General features: G+C 43.8%; 1 protein-coding gene across 1 annotated transcript in view; it reads right to left on the bottom strand.

Moving 5' to 3' along the window:
• Window positions 1-9,870: 9,870 nt before the first annotated feature.
• The window catches only part of LOC147035806 (extracellular calcium-sensing receptor-like), a 33,565-nt gene continuing 18,543 nt past the window's right edge, over window positions 9,871-24,892 (bottom strand). Inside the window, exons 5-7 of the mRNA XM_085847545.1 lie at window positions 23,074-23,609; window positions 12,777-13,145; window positions 9,871-12,201 (exon numbers count right to left, since the gene is read on the bottom strand). Coding sequence (XP_085703671.1) covers window positions 23,322-23,609 — 288 coding nt within the window. The 3' untranslated portion in view covers window positions 9,871-12,201; window positions 12,777-13,145; window positions 23,074-23,321. The remainder of the gene's footprint in view (window positions 12,202-12,776; window positions 13,146-23,073; window positions 23,610-24,892) is intronic.

Below are 24,892 nucleotides of genomic sequence, written 5' to 3'. Positions count from 1 at the left end.
GCACTCATCCGCGGTGCCTCACTCACACACGCGAGGGCACTCACCCGAGGTGCCTCATTCACACACACGGCGACACTCACACACGGTACCTCATCCACACACGGCGTGCTGGGAAGCCCGTACTTCGGCACCATCGCCACCACACCACTCACACACGGGGTCGCTTCCACACACGGGGACGCACTCACGCCTTGCACCACACACACAGGGACAACCACACTGGGGATTTGTGTCCCCACAAGGGTCTCTGGGGCCTCTATACCCCCCAAGCTCTCCGTGCACCCGTTCGCAGCACTCGTCCCCTCAACCTCGCAAAGCACGACCGAACTCACCTGGTCGTGACTCGCCTCAAGGGGGCAGACTCCCTCCCCTCGTTCCTGGAGGAGGCTATCCCGCTGCTCGCACTGGGCCTCCACCCAGTCCGCCAGCTCACCCCCATTGTCCTCCACTACCTCCGTGTGTGTGTGTGCGCGTCACTTACCCCGTCTTCATCGTGCAGTCTCTCCTCTATTTTTTCTGTCTCCCGTGTCTCTGCCAACTCGGTCACCTCTTCACCCTTTACCTCCCTTGTCTCAACTATTATTATTTCCTTTGTCACGGCCTTCATGCCCGCCTGCAGGCATCGGCCCATGTTCTGCGTCTCACCCCGCAGCTTTTTCGTTTCTTCCTTCATTTGCTTGTTCATGCCTTTCATTTCGTTTATAAATTCAGTTGTGTTTGCATCCATCTTTTCGATTATTTGTTTGGTCATGCCTTTCATTTCGTTTTTCATTTCATGCGCATTCGTTTCCATTTGCTTGTTCATTGCCGCCAGCATGGCGAATAGCTGGGCCATGTCGGGTGCGCTTGGGTGAGCCGATTCGGCAAGAATCGGGAGGTTTTGGTGGAGAGGGGGAGGGGAGGTGTCATACACCGCGGCCGCTGCCGCACCTATTTCGGGCTCTGGGTTCAGTTGGGCGAGTTCGTGTTCCTGCACAATCAACATTTCCTGCACGTGGATTCCATCCTGGACCATGGATTCTACACATTCTACATCCATTTCTAATACCCCCGGCTCCCGCTCGCCTTGAGACGCCATCTTGCTTCTCTTGAAGGGTTAATTTGAATCGCTCGTAATTTGGAGGGAATCGGGGGTCGCTTCTCTCACCCCTGGACCGATTCCCGTGAATTTAGCCGGAGACAGGAGAGCCCGTTTTCCTGTTCTCCGATACCAGTGCCGCGAGGAGGGCGATGAATTTGTATCGCACGACCTGACACCAGTGTTACGGATTCGCGCCCGCCGGTGTGCTGACGGCCACGTAACTCGAATCGCGGCACGTCGCCCACCGGACGGACAATCCAGTCGTGACCCTCTCGGACTAACGCCGGGAACCAGTCATGGGTGGACCTTTCGGTCTCACCGCGATCGAGCCAATCAGCCCCCGCGTGGGATAGGGTTGCTCGCCAAATTCGACCTACCTAAGTACCCACGCGGAGGGTAGACCGGGCGATCGCACCTCGCCGCAGGTCGACTTCGGACACGGGCCACTTAAGCGACCCGTTCCGTACTATCGGGATAACCGAGCGGTGTTATCGTCGACCTCGACGGTTCGATTAATTATCGGGCGTATTCAGCCCACTACCAACCCTTTACGTGAAGCAAGATGAGGATTCAATGAAGGAAATGACGAAGCGAAGCGGGAAACAGTTCGACACAAAGCACATTTATTTGCGACGAACGGAAAGCACACATATTCAATTCCACCAAAAGCACACAGAAAAGAAAAACACAATTCAATTTACACAAAAAGCAAATGAGACAATGCAGATCTACTACCGATTACACGAGCACACGGCAACACTTATACAATTTTACTTCACAGACGGCGCTGACAACACATACCCAAAACCAAGGAAAAGAACAGAGAACCCTCAAAGATGAGGCGGGCCTGAGGCCGAGACCGGGTCGGGCCTACCCGTCTGGTGATGAGACGCGGAGCGGCGATGGTGCCTCAACTCTGCGGGCCTCGCGGACAGAGTCTGGTAGGGGGTGGGAAAGGGGCCCCCTTGGTCGCACTATCTCAGAGCGGGGGGAAACAGGAGGGGGTTGCTGATGCTCGGGGTATAGAGGATTCCTACTCTGGCTCGAGTCCCGCGACGAGCGTCTCCACCTCGGCCAGGTCGCGCTGTCGGCCTCCCTGGGGTGCAGCTCCCTGCACGACGCGAGCACCCCCTCGTCTGCCCTCGCCGCCTCTCCACAGCTCCGTCCCCTCCGCTCCGACTCCAACGCACACGACGACGACCAGCTCCTTTTTGCTCCTTCTTCCCAACTCCACCGCCCGCGAAGTCTTAACTCTCTGTTCTCTCTCGACTCTACTACTCACTGGACTGACGAACACGGTCGCTTATATCAGCCCCGTGGCTTCGCCCTCTCATCTTTGACCCCCTCCCTTCGACCTTTCACCTCGCTCCCCATTGGCCCGAGAAAAAGTGGGCGTGAATGCTTTTTGATCCATAAATTTGCATATATCGATCGCCCACCAACGCCCTGGGGGCGGGGCCAAATCGCCCCTTGCTCACCGACTGGACGGCAAAAAGTGGGCGTGTGTCGTTTTTGATCCGTTTTTGAAGCACAAAATCCGTGATTTTGTACACGCTGTTCGGCGCGCGCCCTGCACGAGTCCAACACCGGTACCCACAAGCTGCGCAAGAACGGTGGCGATGCGACGGTTGCGAGGTGTGACGGGAAGGTCGTGGCGGTTGTGGTGAAGCGGCGTTGTGGTTGGTGGTTGATGTTGTGACTGGTGGTGGTAACAATGGCGGTTGGTCCAAAATAAAGATAGTAAAAGAAAAACGGCTATCCTGAAGAGTCGCAGCACGCATAAATGACATGTATTCCCACTAGACAACGGGTTTGGGCCTAACTACACATGTACTTACCGAGATACCTCACCTCAGGGACCTGAATGGTGGTTTGCGAATTTGGTAACCACAACAATATATATATATATATATATATATATATATATATATATATATATATATATATATATATATATATATATATATATATATATATATATATTATACACATCTCTCCAAGGGCATCGATATGATGCCAGTGTACGACAGCTTGGGGGAAATGCAGGTAACTTTGATGCGCTCGTGGATTCTGATGATTCTGTACTCGGGAACCCCATCAGTTGTAGACTCAAAAATGAACAATTATGTGTCCATAAAAATCCATACTGATATCATCAATGTTCTGAAAACACATTATTGATAAGCTGGTAAACTAAATCCATGATGCTGGCTGGAATTTACATAATATTGGCTGACGAGAAAGTGGACACCTCAAACAAAGATCAGCTCGCAATCACCATCTATTTCGTGGACGACAGAATCCATGAAATTTTCATGGGATGTATTGATGTCACTGGAAGCAACAGCAGGGAAGCAATTGCTATGTGACATATAGAGTACCATATAAAGCTGGAGGTTGGAGTTGTGTCTGTGTCAAAGTCAAACATATGATGGAGCATCAAACATTTTGGAAACCAAGAATAGAGCAGTTGCTCTCATTGCAAGGGAGAACCAGCTCACCCAGTATGTTCAAATTCATCACTGGCATGGTGATACTGCATAGTTGTCTTGCCTCTACCAAGACTGAGCCAAAAATTGCAACTAGGAAAAAAAAATGACTGAGCCTAAGGTATGGTCAGAACATTCATAAATAGAGTTAGTGCTGCCCAAAATGAGAGAGATGAAAAATTCAATGAATGGTTCACCAAAGCAGGAAATCAGGCAGCTGAGCTGGATGTTCAAGCTTTCATGCCACAAAAATGTAGTCGGCAAATGTTGAGAGTGAATATTGTGGCCGATTTGCCATCAGACAACAACAAAAATGGTTTGGCCATACCATTCCTGGATCATATTCTCGCTCAACTGCACTACTGCTTTGAAGGTCTGATCAGCATTGCCGTGAAGGCTCTCTTTGATCCATCGTACACAGCAGATGCAGCACCCTTGGTCAATATTTGGAAGGAGGGCATAAAAGATTTCTAGGAAACATATAAAAAGGATCTCGAAGGAGAGGCTGAAGTTCAGGCTGAGGTTGAGATGTGGATTGTGACATGCAGGAGCACCTGAGTGCCAGATTGTCCAAAATCAGCATCTGGACCAATCTGCAGAGCTGCTGGCTACCATAATATACACAAAATACTCTAGATTCTCTGCATAATCGGTGTGACATCTTGTGAGGTTGAAAGAACAAACAGCGAGTTATGTCTGTTGAACATGCATCTCTGCTAGAATTGGGGTGAAGACCGCATGAATGGGCAAGCACTCTTACATGTCCACTAAGATATGAAAGTGAACATTGATGAATTTTGAATGTTTGCCACAAAACATCCTCGAAGAATGAGCCTAAAACATAAACGTAAGTAACGTGTTTCGTTGACGTGGTGTGGGCACAATGTCGACACCGAGTGCGTCAAATTGTGGTAACACGACTATTTAAACACCAGTGTCTCAATGTAATAAACCTGATTTACACTGAACACGATTTCACCCAATCAATTAAAAAGTTTCAAATTCTCTTCTCTGGAGATTTACCAAAATATGCTCAATAATAAACCATGGACACCTCAAACCTTTTTTGCTGGAATTTAGTTGCATCAAGATTACTGTAAATGGTGAGATGCTAGAATTGTCGAATTAGCTGCATACATATATCTGAGCTGAAGTTTTCTTTTTCGAAATACTGTGACGGTTTTGGGGGTCAATGAAAGGATATAATACGGAAGTTTCGCATTGTATAGTGTCGCATGGTAGGTGGATGAGTAGAAGCATCTCATTGTAACTATGTTAGGGAAACTGTCAGCTTAAGTGTTACTTGTCACCTCATGAGGGTTCCTGCAGTGTTAATCAGCAGAGGGAGTAAAAATAAGTTCCCCTGTGCATGATTGCCCTCTGTAATTTTTCCTATGTTTTTATATTCCAAGCCCTGCTGAAAGGTGGGGAACGAGTCCGTAAAACAACAACAAACAGGAGGAGCCCCACCTTCCAGAGATTGAGGGCAGGCAGGCCACTCCCCGGGGGCAGAAAGGATGGTAAAAAGAGATGGTGTTTCAGAATACAGCAAAGTGTGGAAGGGAGTGATCAAAGCACATATATAGGAGGGTCTGGCCAGATTGCGCATGTAGAGTGGGGAGGGCTCCTTTCTGGTTCAGTGGGACACGCACGCGAGGTTGGCTTGAGGACCACACGAGGCAGGTGGCACCTGCTAAGAAAGAGGAAAGCATGCACGTTCTTGAGCCTGTGTGTGGAAAGCTGCATCTCGATGCACCTTGGTGTGCTTGTCCTCTGCAAGAAGAGACGGCACCATTTTGCTCAGGAATACATGTGCCAGAAGAAGCGGCCTCAACCAGAGTTTGACGGTGACCAGCCCTGGGCCAGGAAAGCTGAGTAACAGTGTATTAAAGAAGGGGGTTTATTTTTAGTTTGTCACCCTTTGTCTGTGTTTGCAACTGTGTGTGCGATGCCTTGAACACAAAGGTTATTTATTTATTATTTGAATTATTATTTCCTGTGAAATTATCATCTTGTAAATATTTGTGTGTGTGTGTTCATTCAATGTGAATATTTTACGAGTTGTGGAGTGCTTTCAAGACCATGTTCCTTGATGTTGCCGGTGGATGTCTTGGAACTCAATGCAGGGCGAAAAATAATTTTGTCTCTCAAGGGACACTGGATATAGTACTGCAGCACAGCAAACCAATTGTTCGACTTTTCATAGAAGCACCAACATTGGTTTATATGTTGATTAATGTATTCTGAACAATTCTGGATATGGAGCCACTCGAGATTTTGCCTTGGTCAGCTTTGGTGGCCATTTTGAAAAATGACCGCCATTTTTACTTTAACAACATGGGATATCTGTCATTGTTTTTCTCTTTGTAGGTTTCTCAGAGGTGATAAATACTCTGTGATGTGCATTAACAATGGAAAACAATACAAATGGCATTTGCGTTGATTTATTATATTTCCAACCCTTGTATTGGGGAAAAAAAGGTCATTTTTATGGGAAAATCCATTTTTGCACACACCTTCCTGTCCAATGTGCTGGTGCAGTCCTTCCATGATGAGGCAAAGGAGCTGGAAGTCACTGGGATGACCAGTCACACTGGCCTTTGGGATGGGCAAGAACAACCGCTACATCCCTGCCCATGAAATAGCTACCTCCCTCGGTCCACAGAAGGCACGTGCCCTACCTGTCTTCCATGCCATGACCGGATGTGACACGGTTTCATCATTCGTGGGGCATGGGAAGAAATCTGCCTGGGCCACATGGAACTCGTTTCCAGAACTGACAGATTCTCTTGTGACCCTGACCACCATGCCCGTCAACATCCAGGATGACAGAAAGCACTGCATTGAAAGGTTTGTGGTGCTCCTCTATGACTGCAGCAGTCCATATACGGACATCAACGAGGCCAAAAAGAAACTCTTCACCAAGAGGAACTCCGTCCAGCGCATCCCACCTACCTGCGATGCTTTGGAACAGCATGTGAAGAGATCAGTCTTCTAGGGTGGCTGTGTCTGGGGGCAGGTTTTGGTCCCTCAACCCGTGGTCCATCACCAACAAGCTGGGGCTGGCGGCAAACAGAGGATTGGTCCTATGAACCGCTCTGGACCACACAACCTGAGGCTTCAAAAAGCTGCTTCGAGCTGGTGTCATGCGGCTGCAAAAAAGGGTGTAGAAACCGCTGCAAATGCAAGAAGGCTAATCTGCAATGCACTGGACTGTGTGCTTGTGAAGGAGAATGTCAGTAGACAGACAAAGTAGACACAGACTGAGATATCGGCCGAGCTTAGAATGTGCAAATGCAAAGTCGCATTGCTTGTAAAAGTGTTGACTTCTTGATCCAGAGCCAGTACACTTGAGCTCAGAAACTGATATTGCACTCGACTGATGTATGCGTGTACCATGTGTCCTGGAAGAATGGAAGTCAACAGTAAACGGTAGCTACTTCAAAGTGAAGTGTGCAATTATTTGACTACATTTTCTGAGTTTGTCTTTATCACGATTTTCAGTTCCCTTTTCAAAATAGAGTAAAGTATGTAATCTATAATGCAATTTTTGTTGATTCCAAATCCATTGAATGTGATGAATATCATATATGACTCTTGTTCTGCAGGCAATAATGGGTACTTTTCAGTGAAAAGTTTCAGGAGAGCAGCAACTTACAAATCAAATAATGGCTTTTTTACCGAAAATACCGGCTCATAATATTTGAATACGCCTTTTCATGGTCAATTTACTGAATTATACACTTTACTTATATCTACCACCAATACAATAAGAAAATAAGAGCGTAGAGTCAATTTCGCTAAAGTAGAATGGCGGCCATTTTGGAAAATGGTCGCCGAAGCTGACCAAGGCACAATCTCGGGTGGCTCCATATCCAGAATTGTTCGGAATACATTATTCTGCATGTGTACCAATTTTGGCGCTTTTATGCAAATTTGAACAATTGATCTGAAATATCAGACGACGCTGCAGGACTAATACCATTGACCAGAGATACAGAGCTGAAATGTTCTGGGAGTTGAGTCATAAAACTGCATGAGTGCTGAGGGTGGACAAGGAGGCCTATGTGCGAGGAATCTGTGAGGGGTAGAGAATCACCTGTGGTCAAGTGATTCTTGTCCTGCTTTCAAGGGAATTCGTGCATTGCATCTTCCCAGCCCATCCCTCAGTGTACTGCAGTTATAGTGGAGGGTGGAGGGCTCTTGATGGAGGAGTCCGAAGTGAAGGCCCGCTGGGCTGGTTACTTTGAGTGGCTGTACAAGGCTGATCCACCAACTGTTGAGTTTGATGTTAGGGGTATTACTATACCAATGGCTGACCATCCAATGAACTGTGATACACCTCATTTGTGGAAACACAGGATGCAGTGAACCGGTTGAAATAGTGTAAAGCTCCTGGGATTTGTGGCATCCATGCTGAAGTTCTCCAGGCTGGTGGAAGTGCTGCACTCATGTCCTTGCATGCAATTCTGTGCTCTGCCTGGAACACAGGCCTCATAACAACTGACTGGAAGAGGGGCCTTGTTGTACCTCTCTGGAAAGGGAACGGTGATCGCCAGAACTGCAACAACTACCGATGGGTGACGCTGCTCTCAGGACTGGGCCAGGTATTTGCTCAAATAATTCTCCACAGGGTTTGCCACCATCTGCTTGAGCACCAGCATCCAGAGCAGCCAGGCTTTACACTAAAGATGGCAACGATTGACCATATCCTTGCCCTTCGGCTCCTCACCAAATACAGATGAGAGTTTCGGCAGGGGCTGCTTGCAGCCTATGTTAATCGCTGCAAATGCTTTTGATTGATGAATCAGGATTCCCTCTTGAGAATTCTTTGTATTTGTGGTGTGCCACCAAAACTGATCAATCTGATGTCTGAACTGTACTCCAGTAATGAGAGTGCTGTGAGATGTGGTGTTTCCATCTCTGACATATTTCCCATTGTGACTGAAGTATGACAGTGTTGTGTACTGGCACCCACACTTTTCAGCGCATGTGTGAACTGGATTCTGGGAAGGATGTCGGAGAGATCAAGCTTCGATGTGTCATTTAGTAATGTCACATTCTCTGACCTTGATTTCACAGATGATGCAGTCATCTTTGCAGATACTCTGGATGTCCTTTTGGGGGCACTCGAGGTGCTGAATAAGGAGTCAAAGCCACCGGGATTATGGGTTTCCTGGGTCAAAACGAAGATCCATGCTTCAACGACATATTGGATGCTACTTTCTTGCCAGTAACAGTTTGTACAAGGATGCTGACTTCATGGAGAGATTTACTTGCCTTGACAGTGATATTCATGTCTCTGCTGGCTGTGAGCCTGAGGTCAATAGATTTATGGGTCAGGCGTGGGGGGTCATGGATTCACTGAATCATGGGGTGTGGTGCTGTCGGTGCCTGTGCATGAGGACAAACGTCTGAGTCATCAAGTCCTTGGTGCTTCCAGTCTTGCTCTTCAGATGTGAGACTTGGTCTCTGACAGGGGATCTGAGATGGAGGCCTAATTCATTTGGTACCAGTTCTCTTCAGAGAATCCTTGGCTATTGCTGGTCGGACTTTGTCTTCAACAAGGAGTTGCTTCGAGGGCCTCAAATTAATTTTGTTACTTGCATAGTCCGTGAGCATCAGCTGTGGCTCTTTGGTCACATGGCTCATTTTTCTGACGATGATCCTGCTCAAGGTGATGGGGATGGACCACGCATATGCCCGGGGGAATGCCAGATGGAGGCCCCTGGAGTACTGGTGGAAATTTTATTTGGCAACATGATGCGCATGCTCCCATATTTAAACTGACCTGGGGCATTCTCGGCTCACAAAAACTAAAACACATTCAAGTGACCCTTCTTCTTACCTTGCCTTGGTGTTTCACATGGTTTTACAGAGAAGACACAAAACATTTCACTTTTCTATCAAACTTCATCTGTGCCATGGCATAACAGGACAACTTCAATGCAACACGTCCCTGGTTTGATAAGTGAAAATGACCAAATAATGGAGGATGAAGAGTCGAACGCCAGAAGGTTGTGCAACAACCAGGGTGAAGAAAATATTGGAGAATGATCTCATGGAAGCTTGAATTACTGATGAGGAAGTAAAATATGTTACAGCACAGGCCCGGGAATAGTGGAGAGCTCTTTTCTGGGCCTTATGAGTAATAGAAGTGAATGATAAAGAGAATAATTATCTTTATTCACTTAAATAATCAAAAACAATGCAGAAGTGACACATTTGAAGAGAAAAATGTTGTATTTTCAAAAAAGAACAGCTGTATTGTAATGTGAATATTCTCGCTTTTATTAGAGCTCAATATATGGATGTAACATGCACTATTTAAACAATGGGAATGTACTTTTCTCAGTATAAAAATGTACTTTAATAAAAAAAAGAACAAATATAAAATTAGGAATGAAAATTCGTTTTTGCCTTGACTTTCATTTTCATATCAGCATGGTCAATGTTAAAAATAATGTTTATGATCAACATAAAGTACCTATTGAAAGTCTACATCCCCTTTCAAAATTTGCAGCTTTTGTTACCGAAAAGTCTGGAATTAAATTGCATTAAATCATTCTTTTTCCACCTTTATTTGCACATCATAACCCACAACTTCCAAGTGAAAAACAAAATCGACAAATTTCAGAAGATTAATTCAAAAATACAAATCTAGAATATCTTGGTTGGATAAGTGTCCAACCCCCCCCCCCCCTCTTGAGTTAATACGAGGGGGAAGTACCTTTGACCGCAATTACAGCTGTGAGTCTGTTTGGGATAGGTCTCTACCAACTTTGCACACCTTGATTGTGCAATATTTGCCCATTCTTCTGAACAAAACTGTTCAAGTTCAGTCAAGTTGCACGGGAAGCATTGATGGACATCAATCTTCAAGTCATTCCACAGATTTTCGATTGGATTTCGGTCGGGGCTCTGATTGGACCACTCAAGGACATTTATCTTTTTGCTCATTTGCCACTCCAGTGTTGTTTTGCTATGTTCTTCGGGTCATTGTCATGCTGAAAGGTGAACTTTCGTCCTTATTTCAGCTATCGTGCTGAAGGAAGCAGGTTCTCCTCTCGGATTTTTCTGTATTTTGTTCCATCCATTTTCCATTTTATCCTCACAAGTGCACCAGTCCTGCTGAATAGAAACATCCCCATAACTTGATGCAGCCACCACCATGCTTCACAGTTGGGATGGTGTTCTTTGGGTGATGTGCTGTGTTGGGTTTGTGCCAAATGTAACATTTTGTATTTTGGGCAAAAGTTCCACCTTGGTTTCGTCAGACGACAAAACTTTTTGCCACATGGCTTTAGAATCTCTGGATTGTTTTTGCATCCCTCAAACGGTACTCAAGGTGGGCTTTTGTGAGTAATTGCTTACATCTTGCCACTCTACCATCAACCACAGACAGACTTGTGGAGTGATTGGGATATTGTTGGTACATGCAGACAGTGACCAGTCTTTGCCATACAAGCCGGTTGTTCTTTCAAAGTTATCATCGCCTCTTGGTGGCCACTCTGATCAATCTCCTCATTGCTTTGGCATCCAGTTTGAAGGAACAGCCTGATCGAGGCAGGGACTTGGTGGTACCATGTGCCTCACACTTCTTAATGATGGTCTTGACTGTGCTCCAATGGAACTTAAGGCCTTTGAAATATTTTTACACCATTTCCCGATCTGTGTCATTCCACAACTTTATCTCAGAGGCCGTTTGAAAGTTCCTTGGTGCTCATATGGAGTCTGCTTTGAAATGCACAACCAGGAAGAGGAAACCTCCAGGTACAGCTGATTTTATTCTGAAATAATCAGAATCACTACAATTTAAGAGAGGTGGAGGCCAATTAACTCATGTGATTTTGTAGGTGAATTGTTACACCCGAGCTCATTTGCAATTTCTATTATAAGGGAGGTGGACACTTGTCCAACTCAGATGTTCCAGTTTTGTTTTTTTAATTAATTTTCTGAAATTTATAGAATTTGTTTTTTACTTGGAAGTTGTGGGTTACAATATGTAAATAAAGGTGGAAAAAGTCTGATTATATGCAATTTATTTCCAGGTGATAAGGCAACAAACGGTGAAAATTTTAAAAGGGGTTGTGGACTGTTTATAGGCACTGCACAGCATGCACTTGCATAATGGAGTAAAAGTTTTCAACTAATTGCTTTTTTTCACCTTGAATGCAGAATAGCATTTTGGGACAAAAATACAGCTCAGAATCCCAAAGGCAGTCCCAAGGAGAGCAAATATTTCGGAGGCGGTGGAATATTTTCCCTGTGTACTTGCATAGGCTGGAACAAAGGCCAAACATATGAGAGAGCAGACAAGCATACTGAAGGTAATAAATCTTATCTCACTGAATGATGGGGAAAGTTCAGAGATTTTCACAGAAAAACATAAACATATTAAAATCAAGAATCCCAGGTAAGAAAAAGCACTAATTGGCCAAACAGGTGATGAATCTCGACACTCTAATATGACGGTTCCAGGATTTGCCGATAAATTTTTCAATGACTTTGTGGGATTCCATAAGACCCATGAAATACATAGTAACAGTTGAGGACTCACACCGAGCAACACAAAAGCTTGTGGATTTACTCTTCTCAACATTATCCAGAAGCCAATATGTGGAAGTGGATCTGGAAAAATGATTGTTTATTCAGCACATAGATGACAACACAATATGTTTCCTCAAAGAGGAATATTATCTTTGTACTTATGATCATGTTAAAAACAATGGTGACGTCCAAGGTATTGCTCAGCTGACCTAACAGTGTGTCTTGTGTTGGCTTTTACTCCTGGTGAATTCTAATATGTCTTGGAGGTTCCAATTGGTGTTATTCGAGTAGATGGGGATCCAACCTAGTGTGAAAATTATTTCAGAAATGTCAGGTCCAAAATATATTTTTAAATGATGCAATGTTGGTTGGATCAAGAGTACTTGTTTTATTGTAAAAAAAAAGTGAAAAAATTTTGCCATGTGTTTTCTTTCAATGTAAAGAACATGCATCATTCCACTTCCTCTTGATCTCAAAGTCATTAAGCTGCTCATTAAATTTCTTCATCACGAGTGGGGATCAGATGTTACTTACTTGTTCATAAATATCGTATCATTCACTGGAATCATTTTGTAAAAACTGCAAAGGTGTGAATATTAATTAATAATGTAATGATTAATAATTGCTTCCATCAAAGCCACAGTCTGAAAACTTACCTCTTATTTGCAAAAGTATTCCATAGGTCCTGCTTATAACACAAGAAATGACAAGCACAAGGGAAGTGGAGGCAAGTGTTTGCCTTATTGGACAGGTTGCATCTGTTGGTTCACCTACAAAAATAATAGTACAAACAAAGCAACCTGTCAGTGCCAAAAGTAAAAGTCCAATTCCAATTCGCAGCTCTTCAAGCAGATACATCATCACACCGATGAAAATTGTGAACACAAGTCCAACTGTAGTACATGCAAGCAGCATAACACTTAGGGGGTCGGAAAAGTCCAAAAACTCGACAGGCATCCGAACACAACCATTCTTTTCCTTCGTCGACCAGAACATCTCTGGACAGGAATAGCAGTTGGGGGAATCTGCACACAATTCAAGAAAATGAAACCAATGTAAATCACACAATATCTGTTGTCACAGTCTTTTGGAAATGGCCTGGCAGGATGGTCTTAAGGGATGTACACTTGCCTTTCCTTGCTTTCTTTCCCTTGTCTAATGGGTAAATAAATGTAAATGCGCTGTGAGTTACTTTCATAAGTTTTTCTTTTATTTTTACACCTTCCCCTCACTCTGACCGGTGCCATTGTTCTTCGTGCATTCAACCACGAACATGGGCGAGGCTTCGCATCATTTCAGCTCGTGGCTCCACGCAGAATGAGAGGGATGGGCCCCTTGGCCAATCAGGGACCTCACCACCTCAGATCGAGACTCCTCCCAGAATGAGAGGGGTGGGGCCCTTGGCCAATCAGGGACCTCACCACCTCAGATCGAGACTCCTCCCAGAATGAGAGGGATGGGCCCCTTGGCCAATCAGGGACCTCACCACCTCAGATCGAAACTCCTCGCAGAATGAGAGGGGTGGGGCCCTTGGCCAATCAGGGACCTCACCACCTCAGATCGAGACTCTGCTGAGAATGAGAGGGGTGGGCCCCTTGGACAATCAGGGACCTCACCACCTCAGATCAAGGCTCTTCCCAGAATGAGAGCGGTGACCACTTGGACAATCAGGGACCTCACCACCTCAGATCAAGGCTCCGCCCAGAATGAGAGGGATGGGCCCCTTGGCCAATCAGGGACCTCACCACTTCAGATCGAGAGTGGGGGTGGGTGGAGACGTCCCCCGCCCCAAAACAGGGTGAATAAGGGCGTGGGCATTCGGACAGGGAGCGCGCTTGTCTTGTTGGTCGTCGTGGCCTTGGTGGTCGTCTTCTTGGTCGTCGTCTTCGTCGTCGTGGCCTTTTTGGTCGTCTGGTTGGTCTTCGTTTTCTTCGTCATGGAGTGGTGGTTTTTGGTGATCGTCTTTGCCGTCGTTCTCCTCCTCCTCCTCCTCCTCCTCCTCCTCCTCCTCTGCGGATCGAGTCAGCTTGAACACCACACGAGATGGAAAGGTCCAAGACAGACCCTGGTCTTCAACCCGACTGTCCTCCAGGCTGGAGGTCCAATTAAAGACCATTTAGTCCCATATTTAGGTGTGTGTGTGTGTGTGTGTGTCTGTGTGTGTGTGTGTGTCCGTGGGCCCGTTTGCTTAGTAGTGAACTTTATAAGTGCTTTTTGCCTGTATATACGTGGATTTATTAATATTTGGTTTAACTCTGCTTCGAACGTGCTTCCCTCGTTCCCCAATTATTGTTGTATAAATAATGAGCCAGTCAATCTTGCCCAAATCATGGGTGTAACCTCGGACTAATTGGACTAGAAATTTACCCACTTTTATTTGTTGAGAAAAGATCTGTTGCATGACATACTAAAAATCGAATTAAATCTTTTTGGTGGAACATATTGTATTAAATGATTGAAAATTGTCATCCATAAGCAACTGTTGCATGGGCTAAAATGAAGAAATTACGATAACTTTGTGAATAATTAAGCTACATCCACAATCTTGGTGTGTTTACCCATGTTTTTGTATCGAATCTTTCAAATAAACACATGACTGAACAGTTTATTGTGTTCCTTATCTTATTCCCAGGGGGTCCCCACCCCCAAATGTCAATTCAGCTCTCCAAAGGTAAACAGGTTTATAATTCTGGAGTTCGTTCAAAAACCAAATCCTTTATTTCAGCTTGTTTTGTGTCACCGCACATGTGCTGGTGGTACCAATGATTATTAGGGCTAAAATATGAAAATAGTTATGATTTATTACATCTATTCAATGCTAATTCCTCATATCTCGGAAGCTAAAGATAGCAGGTTAATACAGCCATTTTCGTATCTGGTTTGTTTCTATAAGACCTGGCTCTCATTATGATTTGTTTCAAGGTGTTTATTGAGAGTTCAGGGTTTCAGAATTATTGAGTACTCCCTGATAATATCTATCAATAGATGGCAGCACCTTTGTTTGTGCCAAGGTGAACAATGCCATGCAGCAACTCTCCTCAGTCACATATTCAACGAGTGAGCAACACAAGAACTTGTCAAAAGCTCGGCAAATGAGAGATATGGACGATACAAATAAAGTCATTTCCATCCTCACTGAAAGAAATCCATTTGAAGACAGCCCCACATTGCACAATATTGTAACCGGTGTAGCAACCAGGGATGATGTCAATGTGGAACAAGCAGAGCAAGTTGGGCAGAAAATTCTGAATGAAATGGAGGGGCAACATGTTCAGCAATATGTCTTCAGGAGAAAAAATCAAGTGATCACTCTTGAGTCGAAGTCTACAATCAGAATAAATGGAGAGAAAGTAAACATTGATCCACAACTGCTCTTTCAGAGACTGGTAATTGCAGGAACACAGGCTGAAAATCTAAAGTATGCCTTTTAATATGAACTATGCTCATTTCCACCTGCTTTGTTTGAGACTAAATATGTGCTATTGAAAGCAAGTCAACCATCTCTTGCGAAAGCTATTTGGGTTACCCGACCACAGGGGGAGCAACATTCTGTACCTCTGAACTGCCAGTATGTACTTGATGGTGGTGCTTTACTTCACAGGATCCCATGGCAAATCGGAGAAGCCTTTCAGGCAATTTTGGACAGATACGTGACCTATGTGAGGAAGCATTATAGAGAGGCAGTTGTTGTCTTTGATGGCTACACTAGAGGGCCATCTACCAAAGATGGCACTCATCAGAGACGAATTGGAAAGCGCTAAGGCCGAACAGTTTACTTTCAACCACAGATGACCCTCCAACTCAAAAAAGAAGAATTTCTATCAAATAATGCAAATAAGCAGCGATTTCTTCACTTTTTGAGCAACTCCCAAGAAGCAGCAGGTTGTGAAGTTCATCACGCCAGAGGTGACGCTGACTTGCTTATCGTGCAGACAGCAATAGAAGTTGCTGCTCAGCGTGAGGTGATTCTCGTTGGAGATGACACAGATCTTCTGGTACTCCTCTGCTACCATGCAAATAACTTGGGCCATTATGTCTTCCGGAGACCTGAGCCAAAACAGGGACAGACTGAAAAATTTCTGAACATCAGATGTGTACGTGAGCACCTTGGCGAGACTGTCTGTGAGAATATTCTATTTGTGCATGGTGTTCTCGGATGTGACACTACTTCACGAGTGTTTGGTTTTGGGAAGGGTGTGGCTTTAAACTTGCTACAGAACAGTGAATGCTTTCAAGAGCAGGCTGTGGTTTTTAATAATTCTGCATCCAGTGAGAAGGAGATAATTCAGGCAGGACAGAAAGCTATGCTTTGTTTATACAAGACAAAGTCCAATGACAGTCTAGATTTGTTCAGATACCACAGATTCCAAGAATGAGTCATGACGAGCAAAAAGGTGGTGCAACCAAAGGTATTGGCACCAAGTTCAGGAGCAATGAAGTACCACAGTTAACCTGTCTATCACCAAGTGTGGGAGTGGAAGGGCATGAACTTGCAGGCAGAAGACTGGGGCTGGAAAGTTCTTGAAGGGAAAATGCTTCCTCTAATGACAGATTTGGATGTGGCACCCCAAAAAACTGTTGGAGGTCATAAGATGCAAATGCAAGACAGGGTGCGGAAAACGTTGTGGATGCATAGGACTTGATCTGGAATGCACACCAGCTTGCAGTGAATGCAGAGGCATCTGTGAGAATATGAAAACCGAGAACTCTGATGACAATGCAGAGAATGACACATACAATTTGACGTGAACTGAATTTTTTCATCATCAACTTACAGTGGAAGAGTACGAAATTTGGTAATATTTTTCAGACTAGGGGCGGCATCTCCCCACAGTTGATGAACTCTGGATGTTGATATGATTCACTATGAGCTCTTTTGTAATTGAAGTGATTATTGAACGAATGTGAAACAAATCTGGTCTTGGTCACCCTGTATCAGGACCAGTGGGGGGGGTTGGGGCTCCCTTGGCCACAGGCTGCTGTTTCAGTCATTCTTATTCATTAAGACTGTAAAGGGACATTATCAGAGTATCAAAAGAAGCAAAGTAAATCCAGCTGTAATCATATTTGTGGTCACTATTCTTTGCAACCTAATTTTGACAGGTCCCTAATTACCAATTTATTGGAACCCCCCAAAAATGATGTTCCACCAAATATTTTGCATTATATTTTTTTATATCTTATTTATCTTGTTTGTCATAAGATATTACCACAGGTTCGATTTCTATTCCAATTTGTCTGAGGTCAAATCCTATTTTGACTGAGCTCTAAACCCCATTTGTTCAATGTATCAGCTCGTCCGTGTCCTTTCCTCCATTGGTTCCACATGACATGTGTTTGAGAATTAGTACGGCCTTTCGGGCCGGTAAATTGTCATTCGGGCTCGACTTTGGTAATTCCGCTCGGTTATGCCGGATCCGAGTCGGCGATCGCGACTCGATTCGGACAAAGTCGGCTGATGTGGAATTTCCCCGGTAGTTGGACCACGTGGGTATTTAGGTAAATTGAAATTGGCAATCGACCCTTCCCCACGTGGTCGACCTCATTGGTGAACTTCGGTCCGATAGTGGACCCGTCGGCTCCGAAGTTATCCAGGGTGACAACCTATACATTGCGGGTGATCGGTCGAGCCGACTCCGCAGCTCCATCTAGCGGTCGTGCTCGCGGTCGACGCCTGGCCCCGCAACAATATGAATCCCAGAATTTTATTTCTGAATAAAAGAGGAAACGTGAAGCAATGGTCATTTCAATCCCAGATGAGTGAAAGTTGATTGAAAGTTGATGGAAGTTAAATTCAAAAGTTAAGGGTGTGGGATGAACCTTGTGTCTGATGCCATGAGGTGTTTTTTTGTATACAGTCAAGGCATGTGGAGAGTGAGAACATCGAACGGTTCAGGAAGCAACAATACAAAATGAATAGCAGAAAGGGAGGGGATGGAAAACACTCATTCCCAATGAGGAGTACTTGTTGTGTGTCAAGTCAATCAGTGAAAATTGACAATTTTAGAAATTTGGCCCATGCAGTCCTTTTGGTTGATGTCGACCTCCAAAATAACTCGCTGGTTGAATTCAGTGACCTGATATGCAAATCCTTTTCAAATTTCAAGTCAATAGAATGAAAATTGAGGATTCCAGAAATACCACATTAGTTGTTGACCTTGGACCGAGTTTGACCTTTTGGACCTCACGATTACATGAGATTAGGTGAAGGAAAGGTTGTAGAAAAGATGGTGAGGTGAATGGTGAATTTGGAATGGAAAACGCAGTGAAGCTGATGGATCAATGAAAAGTTCCAGGAAGAGGGAAAGTTGAGACACATGGTTTCAGGAGGTGTATTGTTTTGAAGGATACAAGGAAAATTATTTTTATGCATTTTTGAAGATGAGATAACATTTGAGAATGAAAGGTTGAAGGAAGAAATTGTGAAGACAATGGTGAGAGTGGGTCAGCTCAAATAGAAGAAAGATGGTGTGCTGGCAATGGAGGAAGAAGAAGAATAAGTGGAAGAAGAAACATTCCTCATGGGTATGCAGGGAGAAAGTGTTGTTGTTGTTCTTTTTTTGTTATATTTTTTTAATTTAAGACAAGAAACATAGTTTGTCGTTGGGACGGACAGATAGGGGGTGTTGGGAAAATTGGGGAAATAGGAATTGATGGTAATAGGGAGAGAATACAAATACAATGATCGTATACCGAGATGGGAAGGACAGGTCGGCCTCAAGGAGTCTTATATGACAAAATCGACAAAAACTCACAAAATAGCACGATTTTTGAAACCAAACCAAACTAGGAACACCCAGTGAACAAGTTGGTAAGAAAATAAACAGTTAAAACGTGAAAAATAATGACCAGGAAGTTAACTTTGAGAAAGTTGGCAAAGACCACAAGAGAACCAGCTGTTCCCTCAAAACCCGGAACGAGAAGTGACAAAGCCTGGATCTTAGTTTCTTGGGTCAAATCTAAGATCAAGGGATTCAATGACATCTGGAATGCTGGTACTTCATCTGTACCTGTTTGGAGTGAGGATGTTGAGGTCAAGGAGAGATTCACTTGCATTGGCAGTGAAATGCATGTCTCCGCTAGCTGTGAGCCCGAGGTCAATAGACGTCTAGGTCAAGCCTGGGAAATCATGGATTAACTGGATCATGGAGTGTGGTGCTGCCCGTACCAGTGCAGAAGAATGAAGGTATGAGTCTTCAGGTCCTTGTTGCTTCCAATCTTGCTCTCTGGATGGGAAAGTTGAATTTTGACCAGGGATATGAGATGGATACTTTATTATTTTGGTGCCAGGTCTCTTCGGAGAATCCTTGGCTCTTGCTGGTGAGACATTGTGTTCAACGAGCGATTGCTGAGAAAGACTCAAATGAGATGTTTTTTCTTGCAAAGTCCATGAGTGTCATTAGCAGCTGTATGGGCATGTGGCTCATTTTCCTGCTCACTAGAATTTCTGAGCGAGAGAGCCGCATGAGTGGAGGAGACCATTGGGCTGACCATGTGCCTCATGATTGCAGCAGGATGATCACCATCTTAAGTTGATGGGAATGGGCCAGACATCTGCCTGGAGGATGAGCAGACAGAGTCCTCTGTAGTACCAGCGGAAAGTGGACATAGCACAGTGCTGCTCCTGCGTATGCTCCCATATCTGACCTGACTTGTCCCCTTTACTGAACTTTCTTTCCCTATTCCCCATCATTCCCCTTCACCTGAATATGACCAGTACATTGACCAGGACAAGAGACATCCTCCCTGAAATACTTATCCCATTCCCGAGCTTTGTCCTGTGGACATTCTTTGGATGTGTGGGTTTCATCCTGGGTGCATGGGGGTAAAAAGGGATTTCCCCATGTTATGTGTGGAGCTCTGCTCAAGGTGAGAGATGTTAGGACCAAATAAGTGAATATCCAGCCAGGCAGCAGAGTCGGTGGGGCCGTGGGGGAATCTGAAAATGTCTGGCATGGAGCCAGCTCTTAAGATATGACATCGCCCACTTGCTGGTCGCAGGCCGTCTCAGAAAATGACATGTGGTCCTTTGGCCCCACCTGCCCCATAGGCTGTAAAGCTGTGCTCAGCATCTTGTTATATATATATATATATATATATATATATATATATATATATATATATATATATATATATCTCTATCTCTCTCTCTCTCTCTCTCTCTCTATCTATCTATCTATCTCTCTCTCTCTCTATCTGTCTCTCTCTCTCTCTCTCTCTCTCTCTCTCTCTCTCTCTCTCTCTCTCTCTCTCTCTCTCTCTCTCTCTCTCTCTCTCTCTCTCTCTCTCTCTCTCTCTCTCTCTCTCTCTCTCTCTCTCTCTCTCTCTCTCTCTCTCTCTCTCTCTCTCTCTCTCTCTCTCTCTCTCTCTCTCTCTCTCTCTCTCTCTCTCTCTCTCTCTCTCTCTCTCTCTCTCTCTCTCTCTCTCTCTCTCTCTCTCTCTCTCTCTCTCTCTCTCTCTCTCTCTCTCTCTCTCTCTCTCTCTCTCTCTCTCTCTCTCTCTCTCTCTCTCTCTCTCTCTCTCTCTCTCTCTCTCTCTCTCTCTCTCTCTCTCTCTCTCTCTCTCTCTCTCTCTCTCAAACTCTATTGATTATGGTCATCACCCGAGAACTCTCTCGGTCCTTGTTGTTGCCCGCACTCAATTTCTATCTGCTCCGTTCATCCACTTAATTATTCCCTGTTCCCGGACTCTCTGCATCACACTAGCTTATTCCCTGTTCCTGGACACTTTGGTTCATGCTCCCCATAGACGTCATGGAACCTTGGTTGTGGAGTGCAGTGTTCTGGCCATTCCAGAGAGTGGTGTCAAGTGGGGGAGGGTGACGGTCACATACTTACCAGTAGACCGAGGCGACCCTGCCCATCCCAATTGTCTCCCCATGTGTATGTGTGTGTGTGTGTGTGTGTGTGTGTGTGTGTGTGTGTGTGTGTGTGTGTGTGTGTGTGTGTGTGTGTGTGTGTGTGTGTGTGATCTGATAATGACCCTGCCTTGTTATCCGCTCGGTTAAGTAAAGTTTAAGCTAAATCTTCAACTTGTGCATTTTTCCCCTTATTTGAAATGCTCATCTTCATTGCTTTTCAATGCATTTCGCCTTTTCATGTCCAGGTTGCCCCTTTGACGCGATGAAAACCCTTGAGTTCCCTTCCCTCCTTCCCATACCCCTTATCGCTTATTGTAAATATATTATTCTTGTAATACTTCCAATATGCTGTGGTTGTCCTTAATTCCATTGTTCCAGCAACGTCTGTCTGTTGATTATAATGTGATTTTACTGTGTAAGACATAATTTGCAGCAATGCTCCCCGTAAGAGTAGGAGGTACGTCTGGTGTATAAACGAAAAATATGGTCAGCCTTGCTAAGATATGGATTTATATGCCATCCTGATGAGGGCAAATAAGCCTGAAATCAGGGTTGGAGGCTCCAATTGATGCTTAACTGATGTTGTTCAGATGATCTTGGTCTGTTTGTCGGAGTTACCAGGCTGAGGCTTCTGTGTTGGAGGTTATGCTTTGGTGTAGGACTGTGTCCAATGGGGGTCGGGGGAGTATTCGTCACACTCAACATGTTTTGATTTGCCCACCAAACGCATCACATGCCTTGTGGTTGAATTGTTTGCATTGACAGGAACAATTTTCTGTGTGGCAGATGGATGATTGCTCTGTGTGGATTATGCGGATTTACTGTGTGAGACATGATCCTTTTTCCTATTTCTTCCTCTCTTCTTGTTCAAATATCCTCCCCGTTATCTCTGATTTACATTTGTTTCTGTTTATGCAATTTTTTTTCTTCTGATTTGCCTGCGTTTGTGTGGAAAATAATGTACATGATGTATTTGAAGACAGATATTTTATTTTCAAGTAAAACATTGGAAATGTTTAATTCGTTAATCCCTAATTTGACATTTAATCCCATGGGGAAACAAAAAACTATCGTAGGCATTCATTGGGGTAGAAAAAAATGACGATACTATTTATGCACTTGTTCAAAATGTTTTTCAGAAAATCAATGTTGAATTAAATGAGAAATTGGGACCTCACGAGAACTCTGTTTCTCTTTCTCCCAATGTTGTGGAATTGAAAGCTCTCAACATTAACGGTTTCTCTTAAAAAAGAAGTGCACTCCCTGCTGCTGTGTCATCATCAACGGGTTGGTGGCTTCTGCATTTATTACCTCATTAATTATTCTGCCATCGAAATAATCACACTTCCAAACCTCCACAGACATTAAAGGTCACCCTTATTCCTCCAACTGAATTCTCCCCATGAAACTCTAAATTCTGGCTCAACTAGCACACATCATTCTTCTTCTCTTCTCCCTCTTGTAAAACCTCCTTCCTGCCGTTATTTTGACCGCACTCATTTTTTTTGAGATAAACAAGCCTCAGGGAGAGACTTCCTTCAAAGGCTTCAATCGAGCAGTGAACCGCCAGCTCACCTCACTCTTTAACCCAACCTAGGATCCTTTCAAGAACACTCATCCCAATGTCTCTCTCTGTACTTACAGGATGGAATTAAACAATTTATCAAATGAGCATGTGTGATTAAAATAATTCATCAGTTGATTTCTCATCACGATTCTACGTGAAACTCTTTGAAATACTTAGATAAATAAAATGACTTTCCTTTAGTGTGTTTTATTTAGATCAGTTTGCACATTATATCAATGTCTTAATTCCAACACAGAATGAGAATAGCCTGGGATGGCCTTTTAGGATTCCCATTTGAACCCCTGGCCAGGGATGGAGGGTACTAAGATTGAAATCCCACACCCCAAATGGGTTTCGATATGACATAATGTCATTGTTATTCAAGTAAAAGTACAAATAATGTGTGTCTGCATGCAGCCTATCAACCAGCTTCTCCATGAGCCTTCTGGCATTGCCCAAATAAACAGATTATTAAAAAGTGGCTCAAATGTGGAAATATACATGATCATTAATTGGAAGGGCTTACCAGTTGTGTTTGAGTATGTTCCATCACCACAGTGAATGCAGTCAAAGCAACAGAAAGGTTCCCCTTTTTGTCTCACTTTTCGTGTACTTGGTTTGCAAGGATTACTGCAGACAGACCTTGGAACCTGTGAAATAAATTCATGTTTTCTTGAACACGAGACCTTGATTTTTACTTTTCAACACATACAAAATTATTTACGGATGAACTTACAAACATAATTTGCCATAAAATTCATAAAAAAAATGTCTTCACTCATGCACACAGATATATAAATACATATGACAGACTACTGAAGAAACACTTTCCTTGTGTGTTCCATCATTCCATAAGATCGTGTTGTTGGTAATGTGGAGTTGCTTATCTGGAGGTCCCGATGACTTGAAATGACCAACAACTTTAAACTGCACTTGACCATTCTCATCTAATTGCCAGTTCATCAATTCATATGAGTTTCCAGATGGATCTCCATTTTCATCAAACTTCACCAAATCACCGAGGTTGTTGATAAATTCGACATTCCTGAGATAAAACAAAAGCTAAAACTTGTGTGAATGCAATCATTGGTGAAGTGGTACACTTCATCATTCACATAAATAATACAGAAACCTGCATGATATATGTGATAAAGTTTCAATCAACTTAAATATAATTTCGAACAGTAATGTACACAGTTCCTTCCGATTCTATATCCAGGTGCTGCATGACTTTATCACCAGGCACCAAAAGTTGGGTACCAAAACATCCTGCCAAAGGATGTAAGCACTCTGCTGTTTCAAACACTTCCCAGAGTTCCTCAACAACTAAAAGACATTCACAAACACAAGAATCCCAATGCTGCACACCTTTTGATGACACGAGCTGGTCGGTTGCACTCTGCTTCACTCTGTTTATACTTGGCGGAATCTTTTTTTAACCAAGTATGTTGTTCTGTCGCGTTTGGCTGTCTCTCTGTCGGTTTTTTCTGCCTTTCTGCCTGTCTGTCTGTTTGTCACACAATTTTTTGGCTACAGTTTTCCAGTAATCGTTCTGAAATTATTTGTGCATATTGTTGACCAGCCAAGGACAGTAACGCTTAATTGTGGTGAAGGTCCTAATCTGGAACCGGATCCCAGAATTTTTTAAGTGATTCTTCACCATTAAGAGATGGGGCTAAAAACTATACAAAGCACAATATTTCAAAAGGTAAATGGATGGATTCACACGAAACTTGGTGGACAGATTGGGTGTACCACATGGAGAAATCGATTCAACTCTGGTGAAGATCAGAATCTGGATCCAGATAGGAGAATTGTTAAATTTGAAACTATTTATTCACTATTGAGAAATGAATCCAAGAACTATATTGCATGATATCTCAAAATGTTGTGGACAGATTCGAATTAAACTTAGTGGATATGTTGGGTGTGAGACAAGGACGAATTGATTCAATTTTGCTGCTGCGTTGAATCCGAATCCGGATACGAGATTTTTTTAAGTGATTCTTCACCATTGAGAGATAGGGCCAAAAACTATGAATAGCCTGATATCTCTAAAAGTTATGGAAGGCTTGTTACAAAATGAGGTGGATGAGTAGGTTGGGTGACAAGAACAAGCCGATTCGATTTTGGTTTAGGTATGGATTCAGATCCGACCGATCAGTGCGATACAAATTTTATACTGTTCAGCCTGGTGGAGGTATGTGCTCTACCGAGTGCCGTTCTTTTTTGCCAAGTGTCACTCTTTGAGTGATTTTTTATTTTCTTGTTTGTTTGTCCGGGTGACATATAATATAAATATAAACGTATAAACGCAGTCAACATATAAATAAAGAAAGACCCAC

This window comes from Eptatretus burgeri, chromosome 1 (genome assembly GCF_056783735.1).
Source record: "Eptatretus burgeri isolate ZD-2024b chromosome 1, Ebu_testis_v1, whole genome shotgun sequence".
Lineage (NCBI taxonomy): Eukaryota > Metazoa > Chordata > Myxini > Myxiniformes > Myxinidae > Eptatretus > Eptatretus burgeri.
Note: the sequence above shows the minus strand (reverse complement) of the source record. Positions and strands in the feature narration are given on the sequence as shown.